Source organism: Crocuta crocuta, unplaced genomic scaffold (assembly GCF_008692635.1).
Source record: "Crocuta crocuta isolate KB4526 unplaced genomic scaffold, BGI_CrCroc_1.0 scaffold164, whole genome shotgun sequence".
NCBI classification, from domain to species: domain Eukaryota; kingdom Metazoa; phylum Chordata; class Mammalia; order Carnivora; family Hyaenidae; genus Crocuta; species Crocuta crocuta.
The window spans coordinates 4,952,128-4,976,103 of NW_027530016.1; the positions used below are offsets into that span (position 1 = coordinate 4,952,128).

Here is a 23,976-nt window from a genome sequence, read left to right on the forward strand (position 1 = left end):
AAACTATAATATAATCTCTTAGTTTATGTCTGTGATAGGACAAAATGCTACAATGTAGTAACATCCAAATTGTAAAGTAGTATCAACATACTTCAATTGTGATTATTCCTTATGGGGACAAAGTAAATATGTAGACTAAGCAGAGGAGGAGAAAGAAGGGAGTAGTGAGACCTGATATATAAGAAAGTAGTTGAATGTAAAAGGACCTTTGCACATAACCTATGAATAACTTCTTGAGGATCAGATTCCATAAGGTAGAATGGCAATAAAAGGCAACTCAGGAGGAAAAAAGTGCCACAATCTGTATCCTAACTTTTGATGTTTTATAAAATAGGGGAAACAACCCCAGCTCTGTTGTCTGAAACCTTATTCAAGTAATAAAGAGTAAGAAATTGAGTGGAAGGTGTGGGGAAAGTCAGAGACTTGACAATTGTGGATGAAAGTCATGAAAATCACTGAGTAGTGAACAGTTTTAAAAGGCTAAAGGTGTTTTTTCAGGAAATTAATATGTAAACCAGTTTCGATATTTCAATACGTATAGTGCTACAGGTGCATATCTTTGTAAAATCAGATAAATTAGACATAGTCTTCAGGCAACAGTGGGTTACTATTTACAAGGAAAACAGAATTTTTGCCTCTCTGGAGGCAGCCCTAAAGAGCCATGGTGAATTAGAACAACTGAATCTGAGTTATTACCAATTCCATGGTGTGCAAGTAGACGTGGGTATTGGAAGTGGTTTGTTTATGCTAAGAAATTAAGGATGTAAAATTATATTTTGAATGGAAGGAAATCAGTGGTAAATATCAGGTAATGAGATTCTAATACCACAACATTACAAGGGTGTTTTGAAATCCACTGTGGGCAATGCATAATCCAAACAGGAAGACAAGAAATGAGGTGTTAGGATGCAGGGCATTTCCCTTCACAGCGTGTGGTTGAAATAGGGGAGCAGTCTTCTCCAACATGCAGTTGGAGAGTACTTTTTCCGTGAGGGTGATGAAACAGGGAGCTGAATAGTAAATGACAATCCAAATGTCAGATAGAATTGCACAGCTTTGAATCTCCTAGTATTTTAATCCTTAAAAATTGCAGGATTCTGAACTCAGAGTATGTTACAGCATCAAATTCTCATCTATTCAATTTCTTCTTTCAGCAGGAAATGATGCGGTTTGTTTGGGAAATTATATTTTTCCTTTGCATTTTCAACTTGATATTCACATACAATACTGAATATTTTGGGTATTAGGAGAATATGCATATTTTTATACTGTTGTAATTTTTATTGTAATTAATAGGCAATTTTTGCAGCTCTACATCCTCCCTCCTTATTTCAGCCCCTTCTCATTCAAAATCAGTACTATATGAAAAAGATAAATAAGTAGGCTAAAACATACCTGCTAATAATCACATAGGAATGATTTTGATGCACTGACTTCTTGATACAATTGGTACTTTAATAGAATAACTGAAAAATATGTGCCTTATGTATATTAAAAATATTCAAGTCAGATATATGATTACATGTACTTTTTGCTTTATTCTTATTTCAGATAATGTCAATTGTATCATTCAGTAGGAATCTTCCAAACTAAAATTTATAGACCCAATTTAGTTATTCCATGAAAATATTCATTTACTATGGAACTATAAAAAAAGGAAGAATATACTTCTAAACTTGACTCATATTTGTAAAAGTTTCTGTTAAAAAAAGAGAAACAAGCAAATGAGGAAATCTTCCTGAATGTATAATTACAGAATTTTCTGTCTTATTTTTCTCTAAAAAATATAGCATATCCTTCTCCATTCTTGGAGTTTTCAGTATTTTTAGGGTTTACACTTGACTTGGGCAAATAAAAAGAGTTGGTGATTCCAAATCCAATGTCACATCCCATAATTTCCTTCAGCAAAGTAATGGAGGAAGCAAGTTGGAGAAACGTTGCTTTTTATACCCAACAGAATTTCTAAAGTATTCAATATCTACATACCCAAAAGAAATGGAAGAGGAAGTTTACAGGAGAGAATGCAACAATTCAATTCAACTCAGCAAATCTACACAGCATAATTGAGCCTAACTCCATTTAAAGTGTTGTGCAAAGTATGAAAATCAGTTAAGTTTGGTCAGTACCTTCAAGGAACCTCTCCTCCTTCTCCTCTCCTAGTATGACATTGATTTTCCTTTTGAGATCCTCTTTCTTCATGATAAAGCAGCCATTCCTTTTGGAACTAACCCCCAAGCTCAGTTCCATGGATAGTCCCAAACTGGATTTAAGCAGGAATTGGCAAATTTTTTCTGGAAAGGGCCAAAGTGAAATATTTTAGGCTTTGTGGAACCATACAGAGTCTGTCACACTACTCATCTATGCCTTTTGTAGAAGCCACAGTGAGAAAGTAAACAAATGAGTGTGTCTGTCTTCCTATAAGACTTGATTATCAAAAGGGATTGTGAGCCAATTTGTACCCTCTGCTGAAGTATGTGGCAATGCTGACCTCTGGTCTAAGCCGAACTCTAGAGCTATGGTGACTGATTCAGGCATCAACCAATTAATGCAAGACATTTCCTTGGGTAGAGGGATTCTTTGGAAATGGGGATAGGCAGCAGAATACTCAAAATTCTTTTTCTAATTATTATGGGATATTGTTTCCTGTATCTGCCACATGTGAGGGAGGAGGTTATGGTTGGTGCCAGCAGCCAACTTACCACCATGATGAAGCCAACACATGGGGAGAGCAGAGAGAGAAAATGGAAGTCACACATATTTGGAACTCAAGTTCTTTAACCATGCTGGAAGCCTGTCCTGCTTCTTGACTTCTCAGTTAAATATTTTGTTGTTACAGACAGTTTGAGTGAGTTTTATGTCACTTGTAACGAAAAGAGTCCAAGTAATACAGACCCACATGTACATAGTAAAGTAAAATAGCATAAGTGCCACAGAATAATTACAGCACAGAAAGCTCAGAGAAAAGATAATTAGTTCTGGAAGGTTCTATTAAATGATAGGGTTTGAGGCAAACCTTTTAGAATATATTTTTATAGAAAGATAGAAGATAAAGACCAGTATGAGAAAATGTTCAAAGGTGACATTCAGTGGGCTGAATTTCTGGATAGTCAAATATTACAGTAAGTAGAGGCACAGGGTTTCCAAGGAAGAACAGTAGGTGCCTGCTCTACAGTCAGTGTGAGGAATCCAAGCAATGTCTCAGAGTGAACAACTTGAAGATGAATAGAAGGCCTGGCAGTGAATTGAAATTTCCAGTAGAAACCAGGAAATGTCTGAGGTACTGCTAGGTAGTGTGGTGATACTGGCAATTAATCAAGAAAATAAGATGGATTTAGAGATATGCCAGCCCCAGAGTACCAACTTATACAAGGCACATGTAAGTCCCTGAGGAACAGGAGAAAGGTAAAAGAGGCATCACATTTTATCTTCTATGTTCCTTTGAGGAAAAATACAGATGTAATTAGCAGGAATATTAGCAAAGTACTTAGGGATGGTATAGGTGACACTTCCATCAATAAGCTTAAATGACAACAGATTATCATGAAAATTATTTTGAGTAGGGTGGATTAATTAACTGAAGGGCTTTTGTTTTGTAAAATGCTATATGCAAATTAGGTCCAGAGCTAATTTGTTCACATGATGGAAGAAAGCCAGATTACTACCACCAGCTCTTCTCAGTCCTGTCCTTCCTGAACAGAGACTTTGACTTCTCTACTAAACAATGCCCAGGCAATATTTAAAGTGAATATCCATTTTGAGGGGCACCAAATTATTAGCTGTTTGAATGTGCCCGAAATGTCTACCTGGGCTTGTCAGGAGGGCCTTACTCAAGAGCTTTCCCTTGGCTTTCAGGAGAAAAACCCTCTAGTATCAAGATCCATCAGAGAAACCCAGACGAAACCCAGACAAAAAGAAGCTTATCCTGATAATTCAGATAGTGGTAGATATTGTGAACCCACTCTGTGCAGACTTGCTAAGTTAGGTGGTGTCAATTCAAAGATGAACAAGATGCAGTCTCTGCTTTCAGGATTTGGGGTATTTCCCTTTGGCTGATTCCTACCCATCTCCCCACACAGTTTACTCTGTTCCATTTTCCTTAGCCTCCTGCAACCTATCAATTTATAAACTGGTATCTGACTGTGATCTCAAAAAATGCAATAAGACAAAGCCTGAGGTTAATTCTCCATTTCCACTGCCTTAATTAGCTACTAATTAAATGTTTTGTTAGAAAACCACCCTTAATAAGTAACTGGATGGTATTAATTATCCGTTCCTTGGATCTTCTAGAACACTAGTTCTCACCCTTGGCTTCATATTACAATTACCCAAGGGGCCTTAATAATACTGAGGCTAACCCCCTCAGATTCTGATTTAATTAGTTTGGGTTGAACTTGAGCACATATATTTTTAAAATACTCCCCCAGGTGATTCTAATGTGCAGCAATGGTGCAGAGGGACTATTCTGGACTTCGATTCCATACTGTCAAGAAGCCTCTTAGAGTCAGCTGCTTTTCTCTAGTAGGTACTTGTTATTATGTCCCAAGAATGGTTTAGAATTTAGCCAGTTCTCGTGACTCATGACCCTGCCATGACCTTCTTGTTTCTGCACTGGATTTCTTGAATGAAGAGTTGCTGGGTGAGCTGGTGTGACATCTAAGTAGGAAGGGGAAAGACTGAAAAGTTGCCCTGTGCTGCTCTCCTCCTGCATTATTACTTAGAGTCTCTCTCAAGGCCAGAGGCCAAGGGGGAAGGAGAGTAAGCTAATACCTTATGTATGAACAAAAAATGAAAATTGCTGAAAGCACGCTATTCATGGAGTGTGGGGATGGTGGAGGGGTATCAAATAGGAACTTTTGTGAAAGTTGAATTACATTTTATGACAACATCCTTTAAATTCCAAGGGCCATATATTTTGAAGGGTATGACTATTTTCCATGTTTTACTTGTATTTTTTAAAATAGTCACCTAAAGAATTAAGCCTGCTGTTGAATTTCCTCAATGTACAAGTTCATCCTTACAAAGAAAAAAGTCCTTGTTGGCAGAAAGTCTCTGGTCCTGTTGGGTGGCTTCCTGTTTCCTCTTGCTTCAGTCTTCATTCTACCTCCCTATTCCCCTGCCCGGGGGTTAAACCCAAGGCTTAGTTTTTCCTCATTCTTCTGGGTTAAATTAAAAAGCTGACTGAACCAAGAAAGTCCAAAAATACCGACTTCCTTCTATGCACACTTCCCCACTCACCTGGTACACATAAATTGTCGTTACGTTCGTATTCTCAGTAGGTGATTACAAAAAGAAAATCAAAGCGGTCATTTTATAATCACCTGTGAGGCCTTATGAATTAAACTGCATGCAACTGGCTCAACATCTTGTATCGGTTGGCATGGCTTTTCTTTCACTCTTAGCTCTCCAGACTGAATGAGGTCACTCGTGGTGCTTTGTGTCTTAACAGAGCCCTTTCAGAACACTTATATAAGGCCATAGGATATAACATTTTGGCACAAATTTGTACTAAGGACCTAACAACAACTCTGGCATCTGATTTCTTTATGCAGTCAGGTCAAGTGATATGCATAGTAAACAGGTATTTCTTTTTTTTTTTTTTTAATGTTTTTTTTTTTTTATTTATTTCTAGGAGAGAAAGAGAGAGACAGCATGAGCAGGGGAGGGTCAGAGAGAGAGGGAGACACAGACTCTGAAATAGGCTCCAGGCTCTGAGCTGGCAGTCAGCACAGAGCCCGACGCGGGGCTCGAACCCACGAACCGCGAGATCATGACCTAAGCNGGGGCTCGAACCCACGAACCGTGAGATCATGACCTGGGAGAAAGTCGGACGCTTAACCGACTAAGCCACCCGGGCGCCCCAGTAAATAGGTATTTCTTGTAGTGAAATACCACCTCTGTCATTACCACTCCCCCAAACAATTTTTTAAAATTTATTTTATTTTAGTTTTTTTTTCTACTTATTTCCTTCATCCTTAATTCTATTTGCCTTCTGAGCACAAGAATATTTTTGGATCCATTTAACATATATTTTTGTTCTTTATGTTTCCTTGAAAAGTCTGTCTTTGTTTTGGATACATGTCCCTTTAATATAATTTCACATTTTCTTTGTAGATTTCTTCTATTTTATTCTAAAGGAATACTCTATGCCCTCACCCCTGCCCTACACTGTGACCCTGAATAATCCCAAAAGAAGGGGAGACGAGACTCAGTTCTTACTGACCTGTCCAGGAGTTAAGAACAACAGTGTTTGCTGAGAAAGCCATCAAGGGACAACATAACTCTTAATGCATGGGGTCTGGGCACGGTAGCACCCTTGTTCAAGCACACAAGCCTAAGAGGATAAAGATACTTTTGCAGGCAGCAGAGTGCCCAGTGACTGGTACTCTTGGTGGCAGCAGCAAACCCTTTATATTAGTTTATTTACATGGAAATATCTAGAGAACATTCCTTTCCATGTCTGGAACATCAGCCAGAACCACAGAATCACTACAGACTTAAATAGCCAAATTTTAGGGGCAGGATTTCAGGGAATGAGCTAAGAATCTGTTCATGTGCTTCTCTTCTGTCCTTTGGCCTTCCCCACATTCAACCAGGTTACGTTCTGTTTACCCTTTGACTGTTTAACTTAACCAATGTCTACCCCTCTGGCTCTACAGACAGGTGAGCCGCACCTGCAGAGCAGCACCGGACCTGGAGTTTGGAAACCTGGACTCTAGCTCTGTTCTTCTACTGACCTGCACTGTGAACTTGGCCCAAAGGGTTTCCTACTAAGTCTCAGTTTCGTCTTTTGTGGGTCAAGCGTTTCATATGTTGCTACAGTCTCTTTGCTTCCATGATTCTAGTGTTTTGTGTCAGGTCTCTGTGTGTGGGATCCTTCAAAGTAGGTGTGTGTGTCTATAATGACATGTGAGACAGAACAAGTTGAAAATGTTGTGGGTTGATATTTGAACCCTGCCAGCCACTTTCTGTTGCTTCACCCAGTTTTACATTCTAATTGCTCACACTTAAACTCTGTTAAAAATAGGAACAAACTTCATTTTGAGCAGAAAAGCATTTCTTGTAGGAATAAACAATAGCTTCGATTATAACAAGCTTCTTTGTTATGAGAAATAATCACTTATTAATAAGCTGTCTTGTGACTTGCACAATGATTAAATGCTTTTTGAGAGCACTCTGCTACGTTGGCATTCGCTGGGAGGAAGAAATGTGATAAGGAATTTAGTTTGCTGATTGCAGTAAGGGCCAGCATTAAAGTGAAAACCTTTATATTCCAAATCTGCCAATGTTTGTCTGTTCCTTATGTTACAGCAGGCCTCCCAAACTTTGAATTTCTAACTTTATAAAAAGCATGCAAGATTGAACATACTACACTGGAGAAATTCTCAAATGATACTTTTAACAAAAATCAAAGGAGCAGACACATCTAGCACTACAGACAAACTGAGGAAATTTCTGCGGCATGTTTCTAAAGCCAAATGTCAGATCAACTATGAACATATATGAGTAATAACACTGGCAATGCACTAAGTTCTTTATAGCAGTTTATACCTTTCAAAGGGCATGGTATATATTATTTGTCTATTCCTCTCATTTACCCCAGGATATGGGTAGAGATAGCATCATTATTATAAATCTGAAACTGCTCTAAAAATATTATCTTTAAAAAATAATAAAATTTACTACCCCAGAGAAGACCTATCAATATATAAGGAAGTTATACCACACACACACATGCACATACACATAGAGAGAGAGAGAGAGAGAGAGAGAAATCTGGTTACTGAAAAAAATCTCAAAGAAATGACATCCCATTACTACAGGGCACATCTAGCTTCTAGAGTTGGTTTCTATGTTCCATTTCCCACTAAAAAGAACTGCAACTCATTTATGAAATAGCTGACGTGGCTGATTTCTGCCTCCTTCTGAGGCAGGAAAAACATCAGATGAGCCAGAAATCTCTATGGCAGAAAGCAAAGAGGTACTCACAAACAATAAGGTCATTTGAAAATGACATGGAAGGCAGGTTGAAGAGGCTCCCACTGGCCACAAGTTGGGCACTTTGAGCATCAGTTATAGAAACTGATAACACTGATACAAATATCTATGTGGTGGTAGTGATTCCTGTGAGATCATATATGTGTGTGTGTGGGGGGGGGTATAAATTAAAGTACTTCCAGAAAAATATCAATGAATGAATGAAGAAGAAATAGAAGGAGCACTGGGGTGGCTCAGTCAATGAAGCAACGGGCTCCTGATTTCGGTTCAAGTCATGATCTCAGTTTGTGAGTTCAAGCCCTGAATTGGTCTCTATGTTGACAGTGTGGAGCCTGCTTGAGATTCTCTCCCTCTCTCTCTGCCACTCCCCTGCTCTCTCTCTTTCTCTCTCTCTCAATCTCTCTCTCTCTCTCTCTGTGTCTCTCAAAATGACCAAAAACATTAAAAAATAAAAGAGATGGGAAAATTAGGGAAATACTATTGGCAACCCTCAATGTAGTAACTAGATTAGTCAAGGATTCTTTGTGGATGCTAACACTTTAGGGTGAAATGTGGTTAGAAAATAGGATATTTAGTCAAACCCAATGATTCAACCCACCAGTTATTTACTAATTGAATTTTTCAGAGGAAATGTACTTTTATGAATCTCAGAGAGATCTGATGATCAACTCTAACTAACAAGCAAACAACATTACTATTAGTGTGACAATTTGATACCTTATGCTCCTAACGTGATATAATAAAAATTACCGGTAACACCTATGCTCTTCTTTCCAAATATGTTTAATTTGAATTCATTCCTTAAAGAGCAATCAGAAACTTCAAAATGCAATCTTTTCTTCAAAATAATGGCTTGTACTCCTCCAAAAAACAAAACAAAACAAAAAACAATGTCTTGAAAAACAAAACAAATATAAAGGTATGTGGTTTCTAAATTTATAAAGGCTAAACAGACAAGAACCAAATGCAATGCTTCATCATTCATTGAATTTTGTGTTTTAAAGTTATAAGATCTATTTTTGGAAAAAATATATTTTTGGTAATTGGGAACATTTTAATATGGAGAGTAGACGGTATTGTTAATTTTCCTGGTTGGGTTATTTTTTCTCCTTAAGAGATGCATTGTAATATTTGGGGTGAACTATGATGATTTCTGTAACTACATTTCAAATTGCTCAGGAAAAATGGCAGAGAGAGGTAGCGAGAGAGAGGGGGAGATAGAAAGAGAGAGAGAGAGAGAAAGGAAGAAAGAAGGAAAAAGAGGGAGATGATGAATATAGGTGAAGGGTATTAAAATATTCATTGTGTCAAATTTTCTGTTAGTTTGAAAAATCTCAAAATATGACTCTGGGAATGAAAAAAAAAAAAAAAAAGCAAATACAGCCAGAGGAAGATATAAAATATAACAAAGGAGATGTATTGGCTCAAAGTCTTGACTGACATATCTGAACTTAACCAGGTCAAAACTGCTCAGCAGGACATAGGTGATGAGAAGCTTTCAAATACATTCTCTTGCACTGAGATGCCTGGAAGAGAGTTCTTAGGACACAGAAAGAACATCTGCCCCATCCTGCTTCCCTGCAACTTCAGTTTAGAAAGCTGGAAAAACTTGCTCTCTCATTCATTCTAATATTAGAACCTACACAATGCTGGATACTTCACTTTCAAGAGGGGGACTTTCTCACTGGATTCTACTGGGCATGAAGCTCCACCTTCCTACCTCTATCCCACTTCTTTGTGTATTTTAAATTTGGTTCTGTTTCCATAACCTTCTCCCAACCCCCCCCCCCCCCCCTCTTTTTTCTTTTCTTTCTGANTTCCTTAAAAAGATCTCTAAGTTTATCAGGTAGTAGAGTTGTTAAATTATTTTTTTTAGCTTTTCACCTTTTAGTTCTTATCTCAGACTCTTTTCCACCAACAGCATATGGATTATTTTTGTCTGAAAAGGTAAAATTTGGGTGTTCTAAAAATCATTGACACAGCAAACACCTAATCCACTTGAACTGTAGAAGATATCTATCCTTCACTAGAAGAAACGTTTTAACGAAATAAAATACAGATCCATTCTTATAGACCTTCTACACTGCCCCAATAATGTTGATGGAACAAAACTCTTTCAAGAAGAAATATACACATACTTTCTTCTCTTAAGCTACTAGTGGAAGAAGATTCTAAGTCATTTGGATCTAGAAATAAGCTATAAGGAGTAAGAACTTAAACGGATAGGAGAAGTATTGACAAAAATTGAATCACTTTGGGACTTTAAAACAATGTGACTTCGGCTACCTAACATATGGAATCAACTTATCTATGCATACAAAATTTAAAGCAACCCTGTAAGAAGCTTCACCATCTCATTATTTTTCACTTGAAGGAAAATATAGAAGAATTTATAACACTCATAGAAAGAAATTGACATCATTTTTGTTTGCTTTTGTTGACTGGTATATGTGGGTATTCCCTTTGTGAGTACATTGCCCAAGGCATTTTAATTATGTAATTTATTTAATGTTTCTTGGGATTTAATTTGACCAGCAATATATTCAAAATGCATTTAATGTCATATTGTGTACATTTAAGAGTCTTGTGAGTCCTGGAATATGGTTATAAACATGGAATTCCACATACTTAGTTCCTAGTTTTATATTTCAGAAAAGTCTTACTTTCATATATCTGGAGTAACAAGATAGGGATACAAATGCTGTACTCTCCTTGTAAATAACGGTACATGGATTTTTTTCACTGCAAGTATTGCATGTTATTTTAACCTAATTAAATTATTATTATTTAAATATACTTTTTAAATAATTTATTTTTTGAGAGAGAGACAGAGCATAAGCAGGGGAGGGGCAGAGAGAGAGGAAGACACAGAATCTGAAGCAAGCTTCAGGTTCCTAACTGTCAGCACAGATCCCAAAGTGGGGCTCAAACTCACGAATTACAAGATCATGATTGCAGTTGAAGTCAGACGCTCAACTGACTGAACCACCCAGGTGCCCCTCAATCTAATTAAATTAAACAACCACTTTTGAAAGCAGCTATGGGAAAGACAATGTGTTGGTTTATGTAACACATGGTTCACGTTTTGTGTTGAAATGAATAAGACATAAGTTGAAACATAAAAGAACTTTCAGTCTTATCCAAGGCATAAAGCAAGCATGTTCTACCAGGCTGTGAATGAAAGTTGGGGTGTCTTTACATAATTCTAATTTCTGTAGACTCAGCATTTAGCAGTGACTTAGATAGAGTATCCGGATACTTAGAAGGCATTCAATAAACACTTGTTAAGTCAATAAATATACATAAAATAAATACAAAGTACTACCGTATAGAGCTATAAACAAAGTGCTATTGGAGGAAGGAAAGATCACATCTGGTTGTGAATAAAAGAAAAAGCTTTATGGAAGAGATACTACTTGAGTTGAATCTTGAAAAAGAAGTTTAAACTAGGATAGGATGCTTAAGGGAGGTGGAGACATTGCCCATGGTGATGAAAGTACTTCTAATTGATGACTTCCTAAAAATGTCCAAGTTTCTGTACAAGTGCTTCTTGGTCTGGAAGCTGCCAGAATATGGGAAATAAGATTTGGGCTGTTTCCTAAAAACAGAATAATCTTTGATTTAAAAATGAGAAATTGGATGAAGGTGTCTCCAGGGTACAGAGGAGACTACTTGCTTGTATGGCAGTCTAGTGAGTTGTAGGAAACAGAGTTGGTGGTTTTTTGTTTGGGGGGAGGTTTTTTGTTTTTTGTTTTTTTTAATCAGGCAGTTTTGGCTTCAAGTCTTGGTTCTGATTCCCACAAACAATGCTATTTTGAGACAGTTTTTAAAAACACTTTGAGCTTCATTTTCTCCTCTTTTGTAAAATGGCACAATTTTTCCTGACTCTCCAGACTGTTGTAAGGATTAAACGAGGTAATGTTTATATAAAGTATCTGACCCCTGGTGAGTGCTCAATATTCCCAAGTGGGCAAACTCTGAACCAATTATGTCATAACGTTTCCCTGAAAAAAATTCAATACAAACACACTGAATTCTTTCCATGGTTCAGTTCTGTCCGTTTATCCTTGTATACAATATTTCTCAGAGATGTTTATAATTTATCTGTCTCTCTAGGATTTGATTCAAGACTCTGTACCCAGGAGGAACCTAATAAGTACTTCTTAAAAATAATTTCCATCAACACTTCATTCTGAGCTTGCTTTGATTCCAAACAATTCTGAACCATATCAATATCACTGACAAGTTTCATCTGTATCTTTAATTACTGATTTGAATTGATAATGTGTCATCCCTGAGAACATTATCTCCAGCAGTCTTATTAAGTAAGCAAATGCCAATCATGTGGCTTGCTGTTAAAAAACAAAGTATAAAAACTTCTCCCTTAAATAGGCTTTTATTGTTTCACTGATTTTGCAAATTGCAGTTTAAATGTGCTGTTCGGGTTTTAATTACATATTCCCCAAATCAGCAAGAAGCAAGCAGGTATTTACAGTACATTGAGTCTCACTTAAACTTGCTCTTGACCTGCTTGCTCTTGGATCACAATATTCTCCTTTTCTAATGTGTTTAATTACTTCAATCACTTGTTATTTTATTTTTCAATCATTTATTTTAAAGTTGCTTCTTTCTTTTGTGCCCTTAGGGTGTCCTTATATAGCAGGAAACTAATATTGCCAGAGTTTGGTTAAGCAGAAGCCAGTACATTGGAATTAGAGTGACATTTTTCTTTATGCTGAACAAAAGGAAGCCTCTGGACTTTTAAGCCCTGAAGTGAAATTACTGGAATATACTCCTTTAATACATGCTAAGTAGCTGGTACCAAAGGCAGTGCTCCCCTAGAGGATTAGTAAGTCAAGACATTTCATTCCATCTAGAGGAGGATATACTGCTTTTCCATTGTAAGACAGGGTCCTCATTTTTTTTTTTAATTTTTAATCTTTATTTATCCTTGAAAGAGAGAGAGAGACAGAGTGTGAGCAGGGGAGGAACAGAGAGAGAGCGAGACACAGAATCTGAAGCAGACTCCAGGTTCTGAGCTGTCAGCACAGAGCCCAACACAGGGCTCAAACCCACAGACTGCGATATCATGACCTGAGCCGAAGTCAGACACTTAACCAACTGAGCCACCCAGGCACCCCAGGATCCTCATTTCTAAAAGTTGAATAGAACACTGCTTAGAAAGGAAAAACAAATATTTTCTGCTGGTCAAATTTGAGATGTTGAGTAAATTCATTACAATGCCTGTAACACTTTTATTTTATCTTGAATTGGAGAGGTTTTCATATTCTCAAAGCTTTGGTTTCTCAAGGCTTTGTTGAGATATCCAAATACTTAAACTATATTTAAGACAGCAGACTTAAATATTCCTGTCCTTAAATATTAATTTCAGTTGTGTTGCTAGTTGAACTTAACTTTGTATTTGTTGATATTCAGTTGAAGATTACTTATGAGAAGAAGAGGAATATAAGCACAATCTATAATTTAACATAACTATTTGGGCAGTTGAGTAGAAAGGGAGATATACCTGCAAGAAAGTACTCAAAGGTGCCATGGAAGCAACAGGAGGAAACTAAATACAGAAAAAAAATACAGAAAACCAATACTGAAGGAAGGTAGTACAATGGCAAATGCATAACTTTTCAAGATAAAGAGGACAGGCTTATGCCATCTTTGTTATGTAAATTTTTGTCATGATTTCTTCACCTATCTATTTGCAACTTTTTTCTGTCTCGTGTCCTTTATTTTTGGAAACAATCCTAAATCCAGGAATAAAGCAGATATAAACACATAGTTAAAAATCAGTTCCTTTGTTTAATAAAGAAAAGTAATTAGGAAAATATGATTCAATTCTTTTGCCTCTTTGTTCTGTGAAAGCTTTTTGAACATAAGCCTTTTAAAAGGCAACTTGGAACACGTAAAATGATGTCCTCAATTGTCCTTTCCAAGAAAAAGAAAAGTGTCACATTTATTTCGACCTCGGATAAAAGGCAAGGGCAAAATACTGAGTCATACTGATGTAGCATCACTTCCACTATACTAGTGCCTTCTATTCGTGTGGTAGAGTTATTGGTGAAATGACTGGTAAAATGATGGGATAAATGGGTAAAATCTTGTGAATCATGAGGATGAAAGCATTTGTTTTAGAGCAGCAGTTCCAAGTTCGGTCCCTAGATCAATGCTATTGGAATCATGTGGGAACATGTGAGGAAGGCAAAATTTCTGGTCCTGTCCCAGATCTACAGGATCATGGATTGTAGGCAATTCTGATATATGCTTAAGGAGAACTACCATCTTAGACTGTCTATTCCCTATATGAATAACCTCAGATGGGCTTCCACCTCTATCGTACTGTTTTTAAAAATCATTTTAAAATTAATACAAGCTCAGGACACCTGGGTAGCTCAGTTAGTTGAGCATCCAACTTCAGCTCAGGTCATGATCTCGTGGTTCACAAGTTTGAGCCCCACATCCAGCTCTCTGCTGACAGCTCAGAGCCTGGAGCCTGCTTCAGGTTCTGTGTCTACCTCTCTCTTCCCCTCCTCTGCTCACTCTTGGTCTCTCTCTCTCTCTCTCTTTCTCTCAAAAATAAATAAAAACATTAAAAAATAATACAACGTCATTAAATAAAACTTGAAAATTTTAAAATAGAAGATGAGAAAGCAGAGGAGGAAGGAGAAGAGGAAGATGATTTCAACATCATTTCCTCCCACCCAAATGCAAGAATTTTGACTTTTTTGTGATTTTTCCATTTAAGTATTTTTTTCTGAAAATTTAATTTTAAAATATTTATATATTGCAGCCTACATTTTAAATGCAACATTTTTCCATGTCATTACCTGGATGTGTAAATCTCACTTTCAGATCTTCAAAAAACCCCATTTGTTTAACTACCTACCTATGGTTGCACATTTCAACTTCACTATTATATATAACCCTTTGATGAATATATGTGTGTATAAAGAAAGCATTTCTATATTTTTAAGTGTGTCCTTAGAGAGTCCTGTGAGTAGACTTCCTGGGTCAAGGTAGATGATTATAGTGTAAGATATTTCTATTGGTTAGATTCTGAACATTGTCCTGACTATCCAAGACCCACTTATTTCTGAGGCATAGAACTTATTTAGCTCAGGAGGCAATCCTATGTCAATCTTCAAAACCCCTCTTCCACACCCTTATTTTTTTTATTTTATATATTTTTTTATATTTCTACTAAATTTGCAGCAAACCTTCCTCAATTTAGTCCCAAGCTCAATCACAGAATCTAAGTTTCTGGTATTGCCTTCATCATTCCCCATTGCAGGTCAAAGGGTACTTTGAAAGGAAGTTGGGTGTAAGGTTAGGTCCTCAGTAGTTTTAATTTGTAATTAGCTTCAGACCTAAAAGTCCTCAGATATCTTTTCAAGACTCCCTTCAACAATGTTCACATTCCCCCCTGCCTTTTCCACCATGAATTTATTTATTTCCATGTTCTTGTTAAAAAGTCTATGGTCCTACTTTGGCACCCAGTGGCCTCTTAGCACCTTTCTATGGGTACAGTGAAGCTTGGCTTACCACCCTCTTTATTACTGTCTTTTCCTCCTTTTCAGGACCTTGTGTGACCTTTCCCTTTCTCTCCTATACATCTGTTTGCAAAAGAGATGTATTTGTAATTAGGGAAAGTCTTTGTATTTATTCTCCTAACCTGGGTTTAATATGTTTGCTAGACTTACCTACTATTTGGTAGGTTTGCAACCAACCTGGAAGCCCACAATCGTCTTATTTCTTTGTATTTTTCTAACTTCCTCATAACTTCTCTGTGCTCTGTTGATGTTTTACATAGGAAAAGAAGAATACAGATAGCTAAAAAGCATCATGCTCCAAACCACTGAATTCTTTTTTAAAATTCTTTACCTAGGGTTATCTTCTCAGGAAGGTATGACTGTCAGTTAGAAATCTGGAGCCAGAGTGGGATATTCAGCAGACAAAGGGGCTCTGTGCTTATTGGATTCAGAATAGGTACCAAATCAATACACTTTTTAAAAGTCATCTTTCCTTTACTTAAAGAGCACTTAAAGAAACAGCATTCAGTCTTTCAGTCCAGAGGGAATTTCCAGTTTAATGAATTTACTTCTACAGAAGCCTAAGAAAGTGAATATAGCTTTCAAAGTGTTTAGTTTATACCCAAGGAATAGTTCACATGCCTGGAGAAACTCTATCAAGATACAACGGGAATTTGGGAAACTGACTCAGTGCTAAGCTAATATTAATAGTAATCCACTAGCATTTTTTGTACCATACTTTCTTATGTTTACAATGTCCTCAATACACTACTTGCTTTCTACCACATGCCTCCAGATTTTATCCCTAAAAGAACAGTTTCATTTCCTTTTATCTTCTTAAAGATGGCTGAGAAAGCCAATGGATGAACAGAATGGGAGAGATGGATTCCTTAATAAAATGTGTAATAATAATAAGAGATTGATCAGTCAAGCAACTCCTCTAACACCACAAAAAGTAGAAAACGATAAATTTATTAATTAGTTGGTACTCATGTATTACTGCTAAATAAAGAGAATGATATCCATGGACTTCAAAATTCAGAAGAGGCCTGCAAGGATTCTCAGGGAATAGTATCTGACAAAAAGATATCAAAGTAACTGAAACCCCACCAATTTTCAGTGAATTCATTGTTTTAAACAGTAGCCTTATACATATCTATTTTTGAAAGAGTTCTTTGCAAAAATGAAGACACTTAAATTCCCAGGAATATTGAGATTGGGAGGTTAAAAGTCTTCCATCATGAGAAAGCTAGAAATGCAGTATAAAATACAACAAGCATCTTAAATGCATAGCTGTGCTCATTAAAGTCTTAGGGAAACTGACAGGGGCCAAACTTAAAGAAGGAATTGAAAGCCAGAAATGTGTGAGCCCAAAGGGCATGGCTGGCCTGAGAATATCTGCCAGACCCCATAAAGTACTGGCTTGTAATGGATGTAGAAGGACGGACATAATGCCTTAGGTCTCTGTAGGGTTGGACCTGATATGCTTACATAATGCTAAAACTTCTTTGGAAGTTTTCTCATCATATCCTTTCTCAGAGCTTAGCTACTTGCCACTCTATTCATTAAGGGGACGCATAGCAGAGGAGCTAACACCCCTAATTTTATAATCCCTTCAATTTTACCTCACAGCTGGGACAAGTAATAGCAAAGATGAGGGATAGATTTATGCGAATCTTCATATCCAACATCAACTTATTCTTCCCAATGCCCAGGCACTCCTGTGAAGTCCTGTCTTCCTAAACTCATTTGGCACTGGTAAAAATTTTATTTTGGGGCCTTAAGTTCTTTTTTGCTATGATCTTGAATGTGTATCCTGTTCATTCAGACCTGTCTGTATAAGCCTCTAGCTTAATTGAGGGGTATAGGATTCAAGTTTTAGTCACTGAGTTTCTAGGTTCCAGAAAAATCAAGAACTGTAACTAAATACCAGCTTCTTTGTCTCTGATCACTTCAAATATAATTATATTGGCTTTATCTAAGCAGAATACATAGAAACCATTGATTGTGGAAAGGATATGGAAGGCTAGGAGTGAGGACTACATGAACCTTATATGAGAGTCTCATGTTAACTCCAGTAATATGTTGTGGTGTATGTAAGTGGCACTGGGTCTATTGTATTGTAAGCATCCTTTTTAAAAAAAAAATATTTATTTATTAGAGAAAGAGAGAAAGAGAGAAAACAAGCAAGTGGGGGAGGGGCATAGAGAGAGGGAGGGAGAGATCCTAAGTAGGTCTGCACTGTCAGTGTGCAGGGCCCAATGTGGGGCTCGAACTCACAAACTGTAAGATCATCACCTGAGCTGAAATCAAGAGTCAGATGCTTACCCGACTGAGCCACCCCAGCACCCCTATAAGTATCTTTTTAGTTCATGCTTGTCATTTTCTTTCCTTATGTGAGGAAGAGCTGAAAGGGAAGATAGCAGGACTCCTACCTTGTTGTGCCATGACTGTCCAAACACTACTAATTTTTATGGGACTATAAAAAGTATGAAGAATGATGTTGTATAATAAATGTAAGTCCTTGTGAGAAGCCCAGTATGTGCTCTCCTGGAGATGGTTGGGTAGAATTGAAGGTGAGAAAAGAGACAAAGAACAAGGAATCAGGTTTCTGCTTTTGGAAATTTGAGGCTCCTTAACTAGCATTCCATCCTAAGAGAAAATAAGATGTGTATGTGGTGGTGGTAGCACGGGCGCTATTACACTTTTGTAGTCCTAAGACATTCCTCATTAGGAGTGAGAAGAAGAAAAAAGAAGGGTGGGGAAAATAAGCAGGGACATTAAGAATGAACAGCTGGGTTGATACATTGAAAGCCTTTATATCATTAAGCTGCTGATTTATTCATTCAATAATGCATTCATATTCAATGTGGTTAGGGAAGACTGGAGGGACAATCCATTATGAACCTCTGTATCGTATACCACGAAACACTTCATCAATCTCACTAATTTCTTCACATGTCTTTCCCTGAAGACTTTCAGCTATAGACTCTCACTTTTCCCCCAGGTAGGCTATTCCTGTGCCATTGCTTTTATTGTGTGGCTGCTCCTCCTAACAGTAAATTAAAATATCTAAATAATTCATTCTACCACTTTTCTCACAGTGGGTTCAGTTAGGTAGCTTTTCTAAAGGGACATGTGTTTAACAAATCTTGACATTTGGGTTTAGTGCATGAATTAGCCATTCTAGCCACAGCTTTGATCTACATAAATGCTAGCTCAGCGCTGAGAGACTGTGTGGAATGTTATTCACCAAGGCAGTTCTGGGCAGAGCCAATGACCTGGAAAATTCATTCTTGACCTTCCTGGCCACGGGTATCCTCTTATTTCATAGTGGTTACAATCACCATGATCAGTGTTTAATAATTAAGTATATATTAAAATACCCAAAATCATCTACTTCAGACTGACTCTTAAGTATTAATATAAGGATTTTTAAAAAGTGAAAATTAATTTTTCAATTTAACAAATAACACAGGCCTGTAAAGTGACAAAAATTATTATATTTTTCCTCCAAAAACATTGAAAAGATGTAAACAGCTGTCATAGGGTAGAAAAGCTTTTCTAGATATAATGTGTAAAATGTAGGCACTTGAGTGTGCATTTATTAAGTGGCAATGAGCAAAAGGGTTAGAGTGGGGCATTTTGAGTCAGACACACTTGGGTTCAGATGTAAGCCTTATTTTCCTCATCAGTAAGATGGGGTTACAAATAGAACCTCCTGTGTAAAATCACTCTGAAGATTAAATGAGAGGGCCTGTGAGGCATTTAACAGTGCCTTACTCTAACCAGATGCAACAGAGATAGCTAGCATCATTATAAATAGCTAGCAACATTATAAATAAACTGGTTTACAGCCTATGGTGTTCTGCCATCCTCACTGAAGCACTCAACAGTTTGCTACACATGCTCTCCATAAACTCAAGAATTTTTGCAGCAGGAAAGAATGTCTTTTTTAAAAATGAAATCGTAGCACAGATAGCTTTTCATGGGGAATATGGGTCTGGAAGAACAGACTTTTAGCCAAGGCTTTACCATCATAGGGTTACAGCTTATCCACTGTTCACAGCTGTTCCTCATGCCCGACCAAAGACTGAATATCAATAAAACCTTGTACTCTGTCTACTGCATTAGTGATGAATGCTATGAATATTAAATACATTTTTAGATCTCTTATTTTATTCATTCAAACCTATAAACAGCATTTATTGGATTTTTCTTAGGGGTTAAGCACCTGCCTTGCATTAGAGGGGGCTACAAGGGCAATGGGAGCAGAGGCCTGGCCCCTACTTTCCACACCCATCACCATCAGCATTTTTATGATTCTTCTTTTTCCAAATATAATTACTACTTTCCAAGTGTTAAAATTTTTCTTAATCATTAGAGAAGTACTTTTTTATGCCACTCACAGATGCCTTCTTTGAATAGGTCACAGTGCTGATGGATATACAGAAGATAAAAAAAGCCTCACCTATGATTACATGAAGTCCTTCCATTGCACACACAAATGGGAAAATAGCTGGTACCATGTAGTCAGCAAATTGCATTGTTATCTTGCTGAAGCAACTCAACTTAGATGATACACTTTTTTGCTAGTCAAACCCATTACTAATACAGGTAGGTCTTAGGTGCCAATGTTCTAAGTTTATTTAGAAAAAAGGTAAATGAGCCTAAGAGATATTCAAGATATCAAAGATGGCAACTGTATTTCAACCATAACTCTCCCTATGGCTTAAGCTTATATGCTATAATAAATGTGGCAAATGGCAGTCTAGAATGGATTAGAAAAATTCTGTCTCATTTCTTTGACCTTGACACAGTCATTCTAACTTGGACTGGAAATCTGTACCATCAACACATTCTCTTACTGAACTCACATACTGTCTTTAGTGACACTCCAAGACAGTGGTATAATTTTTCCTTCAAAAGAGTGAAGCTTTATTGATCTCATTCTAAGGAACTGAAGGAATTGAATGATAGCACAAGGAGGCTATTGCTGTCACCAGTACTTGTCATCATCTGCACAGGAATCAAGCCATGAGAGAAAGAGGTTTGAAAGGCCATTAGGAAATCTTGGCTGTCTGAAAATGTCTGCGCTTAAGAGGCTAATGGATTCACCCATGGCATGCAAGTTTCCCAAGTGGAGTGCTTATCAACATTTTTCCATTTCAAAGCAGAAATATAAAATAATAATATTTCCTGGGGCAAATCAGAGCAAGTTTGGGAGTAGCTATATAAGGCATGGTGATAAAGTAATTCTATCTCTATAAAGCAAAGCATTAAGGACAATACTTGATATTTAGCTGGAAGAATACATCCAAGTAAACCTTACAATTTCAAATGAGAAACTAGAGCTTGCTTCAGTGAACATAACTATAATTTTCATCAGATCTTTATACTGAATTGACCACAAGCAATTTCTGATTAAGACTTTTTAAAATGATGATGTCTCCAAAATCTGATAGTCATTATCAGCAAGAAATTTTGTTCCCACAAACAGGTGATAAAAATTTTAAAACCGTTATTACAGCAATACAAAAATTAATAGTTGGAAGTTAGGTTTAAAGAATATAATCATTATTCTTTTCTTCCATTGACAAATGCAATGTTGAAACAATCTGTGATAATAAAAAAGGATCTTGAATGTAGGTATTTTAAAATAATGATGGAGCTCTGATTTGCAGAATATGCATACATTGTTAGAACAGCCACCCTCTGTTACCTTGGATATCACTAAAAAGACACAAATAATAGAAGCATCAGAATAAAGGCTTTCGTTATTAGTCACTGAGTGGAATTGTACCCATGAGGAGTCACTCCTCTCCTCCAATGGGCTGTAGGTTGGACTGCTCTTCTGTGTAGTTCTCCTTGAATGCCTCCAGCAGTAACAGTGCCCTCTTATTCTAGGTGACAGAGGTACTCCTTGGCTCCACACTCGAATATCAAGGCTTAGTGGTGAGAGTCAGATATGGCTAGGAGTGCTCACCACCTGGGAAGACTATGGGCAATACCTTTTAATCTATTTCTCTTGGGCTACTCTTGGAGGAGTTCCAGATGAGGAAGCTAAAAATCAGGAGATTATAGATGCTGGCGGGGATGTGGAGAAACAGGCACTCTCTTACACTGTTGATGGGAATGCAAAAGATGCAGCCACTCTGGAAAACAGTGTGGAGGTTCCTCAAAAAATTAACAGTAGAACTCCCCTATGACCCAGCAAGAGCCCTGCTAGGAATTTACCCAAAGGATACAGGAGGGCTGATGCATAGGAGCACATGTACCCCAATGCTCATAATAGTACTTTCAACAATAGTCAAATCATAGAAACAGCCTAAAAGTCCATCAATTGATGAATGGATCAAGAAGATGTGGTTTATATATACAATGGAATACTACATGGCAATGAGAAAGAATGAAATCTGGCCGTTTGTAGCAACATGGATGGAACTCGAGGGTATTATGCTAAGTGAAAAAAGTCAGAGAAGGACAGATACCATATGTTTTCACTCATACACAGATCAGGAGAAACTTAACAGAGGACCATGGGGGAGCGGAAGGGGAAAATAGTTAAGGAGAGGGAGGGAGGCAAACCATAAGAGACATAAATACTAAGAACAAAGTGAGGTTTGATGGGGGGTGGGGAAGAGGGGAAAATGGGTGATGGGCTTGGAGGAGGATACTTGTTGGAATGAGCACTGGGTCTTATATGGAAACCAACTTGACAATAAATTATAAAAAATAAGCATTAAGAAAAATTAGACACTATTGGCTTTGGGACTCTAACCAGCCCCTCAATGTCACTACGCCTGCCTATTCCGGAGGGATCCTTGTCTCACAGTACCTAGCTCTGTAACTCTTCTATCGCATACATACTTTGCAAAGTTTTTATGAAAGCTTGCCCTAGGGTCTAAAATAACTGATTGAATACTTATATACACTAATCATAGGATGACAGTGAAGTGCCCTTTCTTCCCTAAAAACTGGGAGATGATTATAAGAGAGTACATAACATGTTTATCTTACTAATTATTATAATTTTAGTTCCTAACGCAAAGAAGTAGCTCAATAAATATATTTGAAAGAATAAGTGAATAATGCAAGTGGGTCTGGTCCCTGATGCTTAAAACTAGTCAAGGTAAATGCACTTGGAAGCAAAATGAGCCTCTAGGGTCGTGGACAGCATTATTGGAATAGTAGCTTAATTTATTCAGCAAATGTTATTCAACAAATTTGTTTATTCAACCAGTAATTATAGAATTCTTACCAAGCAACAGGCACTATTCTGAGTGCTAGGGATCTAGTAGTGAACAGAAGAGTCATAAATCCATCATGGAAAATAGAGGACACTAAAATAAACAATTTATGTAAGTTCAACATATATATTGGATGTTTTGACATATGTGTTGGATGTCAAAGTAAGACACTAATGAGGGATAGGGAAGACTAGAGAATTTTTAAAAAGGAACTCTGAGAAAATTACATTTGAACAAAGACCTGAAAGAAGTAAGGCAACAAGCCTACAGGTTTGTAGGAAAAGAGTATGGCTGGTGGAAGGAGCAGCAAAGATAAAGATCCAGAGACTGGAACATTCTCTTATGTTCAAGAGATGATATGGAGGCCAGTGTGGCCGGAATGGAAGGAGTGAAGAGGAAACAAACAGGGGAGAGTAATGTTCCAGATCTCGTAGAACCCCGCAGGCTGCATTAAGGATTTATCCTTTCAATCTGAATGAGATAATGTAATGTCAGGGGTTGAGGGGATGAAGAAAGGATTAACATGACCTAGCCTTTAACAGGACCTGTCTGTATGCCCCGTTGAGAATAAACCAAAAGAGCAAAAAGACAGAAGCAAGCATACCAGTTAGGAGGCTTTTGCAATAATTCAGAGGAGAGACAGGGGTAATTTGGGGAAAGGCAGATGCAGTGCAAATGATGAGGAGTCAGGTTTAGGACATGTGTCAAATATTGAGCCAAGAAGACTTGCTGATGGAGTAAATATAGGGTGTAAAAGAAAAAAAAAAAAAAGGAGTCAAGGCTGGTATCCAGGTTCATGTCCTGAGCAACTACAAGAATTAATCTGTGGTGAAGACTACCTTTAGCTTACCTGGTACATATCTACCAATAAAGTTATTATCAAAATGGGACTCAAAGAAACAGCTTTGGCTCCAGTACTTTCTTCTTTTAAAAACTATTTTATAAAAAATGGTATATATAAAAGCTTAGAAAGTAATATAATAAACCAACTTCAATAATGATTAACATTTTCTTAGTTTGGTACCTTGTATTCCCTGTCCACACATTTTTTTATTTTCCTGGAGTATTTTAAAGCCTGCTAGCCACCATGTTACTGTTAGAGAAGATCATCAAGAGAATGTGACTTCCAGGTGACCCACCAGCTGGACCCAGGCAGTCCAGTGCTGACGCACAGGGGCACATGCTGTCCC

At 37.3% G+C, this 23,976-nt stretch overlaps 1 protein-coding gene across 27 annotated transcripts in view; it reads right to left on the minus strand.

Moving 5' to 3' along the window:
- Positions 1-23,976, minus strand: part of LOC144231725 (uncharacterized) — a 374,679-nt gene that overhangs the window by 316,414 nt on the left and 34,289 nt on the right. For 26 of the 27 annotated variants that reach the window (XR_013335157.1, XR_013335161.1, XR_013335163.1 and 23 more), the window contains exon 3: positions 2,127-2,291. The exons of the other annotated variant lie outside the window; for it this stretch is intronic. Coding sequence is in view for 17 of the 26 variants with exons in the window: in XM_077764301.1 (XP_077620427.1) it covers positions 2,127-2,291 (165 nt within the window). In the remaining 9 variants the exon portion in view is untranslated. The remainder of the gene's footprint in view (positions 1-2,126; positions 2,292-23,976) is intronic. 27 annotated transcript variants of the gene reach the window in all.